At 71.0% G+C, this 1,050-nt stretch overlaps 1 protein-coding gene and 1 long non-coding RNA gene across 2 annotated transcripts in view; both read right to left on the bottom strand.

Annotated features, from left to right (window-relative positions):
• LOC146587919 (lysine-specific demethylase 5C-like) overlaps positions 1–677 on the bottom strand; it is a gene marked incomplete at its 3' end in the record, with an annotated part of 7,760 nt that extends 7,083 nt beyond the window's left edge. Inside the window, exons 1-2 of the mRNA XM_085318816.1 lie at positions 285–677; positions 14–206 (exon numbers count right to left, since the gene is read on the bottom strand). Coding sequence (XP_085174942.1) covers positions 14–206; positions 285–677 — 586 coding nt within the window. The remainder of the gene's footprint in view (positions 1–13; positions 207–284) is intronic.
• Positions 1–1,050, bottom strand: part of LOC146587918 (uncharacterized) — a 50,948-nt gene that overhangs the window by 46,770 nt on the left and 3,128 nt on the right. The window lies entirely within an intron of this gene.

The following is a 1,050-nucleotide window of genomic DNA, read 5'->3' as shown; positions in this document are numbered from 1 at the left end:
GGGCCCCCCGCGCCCCCCCGGCGCCCCCGCCTCACCACCAGGTTGGCCCCGGACTGGTACATCTCGTAGGGGTAGATGATGCGCTCGTAGTGGGCGCGCAGCAGCGAGCCGATGTTCTTGCCCGAGGGGTAGGCGAGGCGCTGGGCCACCCGCGCCCACCGCCGGTCCTTGCAGATGGCCTCGTAGCCGCCCTCCTCCATCACCACCTGCGGCGGGGGAGGCGCTGAGCCGCCGCCGCCCGGACGGACGGACGGACGGACGGGCGCCCGGAGGGGCGGACGGACCTTGCTGAGGCTGTAGAGGTCGAGGATGCGCCGCTCCACGTTGGGGATCTTCAGCGAGGAGCCCTGGATCTCCCAGAACTTGGCGATCTGGTCCAGGTAGTTGAGCTTCACCCGGGTCTGCGCCTGCGGGGGGCGGGGCTCAGGGGGGCGCCCCACACGCTGCCCCACGCATGGCCCCACACGCTGCCCCACGCACAGCCCCACATGCTGCCCCGTGCCACGTACAGTGTCCCACGCACGGCGCCCCACGCACAGCGCCCCATGCCGCGCACGCTGCCCCACGCACTGCCCCGTGCCACGTACACTGCCCCACACGCTGCCCCACGCACGGCGCCCCGCACTGCGCACGTTGCCCCGTGCCACGTACACTGCCCCACGCACTGCCCCACACATGGCACCCCACGCACCCTACCCCACACGCTGTGCTGCCCTGCACACTGTTCCATACACGCTGCCCCATATGCCACCTCGTGCTGCCCCACACTGCACTGCCCCATGTGCCACCTCATATGTGCTGCCCCACATATGCTACCCCGTGCGGCCCCACACGCACTGCCCCATGCTGTGTCACCCCACACATGCTGCCCCATACGCTACTCAACGCACGCCACCCCACACGCACTGCCCCACATGTGCCGCCCCATGCTCTCGCCCCACGTGCCGCCCTGTGCCATGCCCCCCCACATGCCCCCCCACACTCTCGTCCCACATGTGCCGCGCCGCCCCGCGCTACACATGCTGCCCCTGTGCCGTACGACTCTGCGCT

The sequence above is a fragment of the Rhea americana genome, unplaced genomic scaffold, assembly GCF_003343005.1.
Source record: "Rhea americana isolate MKP2758 unplaced genomic scaffold, rheAme1 scaffold_553, whole genome shotgun sequence".
Classification (NCBI taxonomy): Eukaryota; Metazoa; Chordata; class Aves; order Rheiformes; family Rheidae; genus Rhea; species Rhea americana.
The sequence above is the reverse complement of the archived record's forward strand: the minus strand, read 5'-3'. Positions and strand labels throughout refer to the sequence as shown.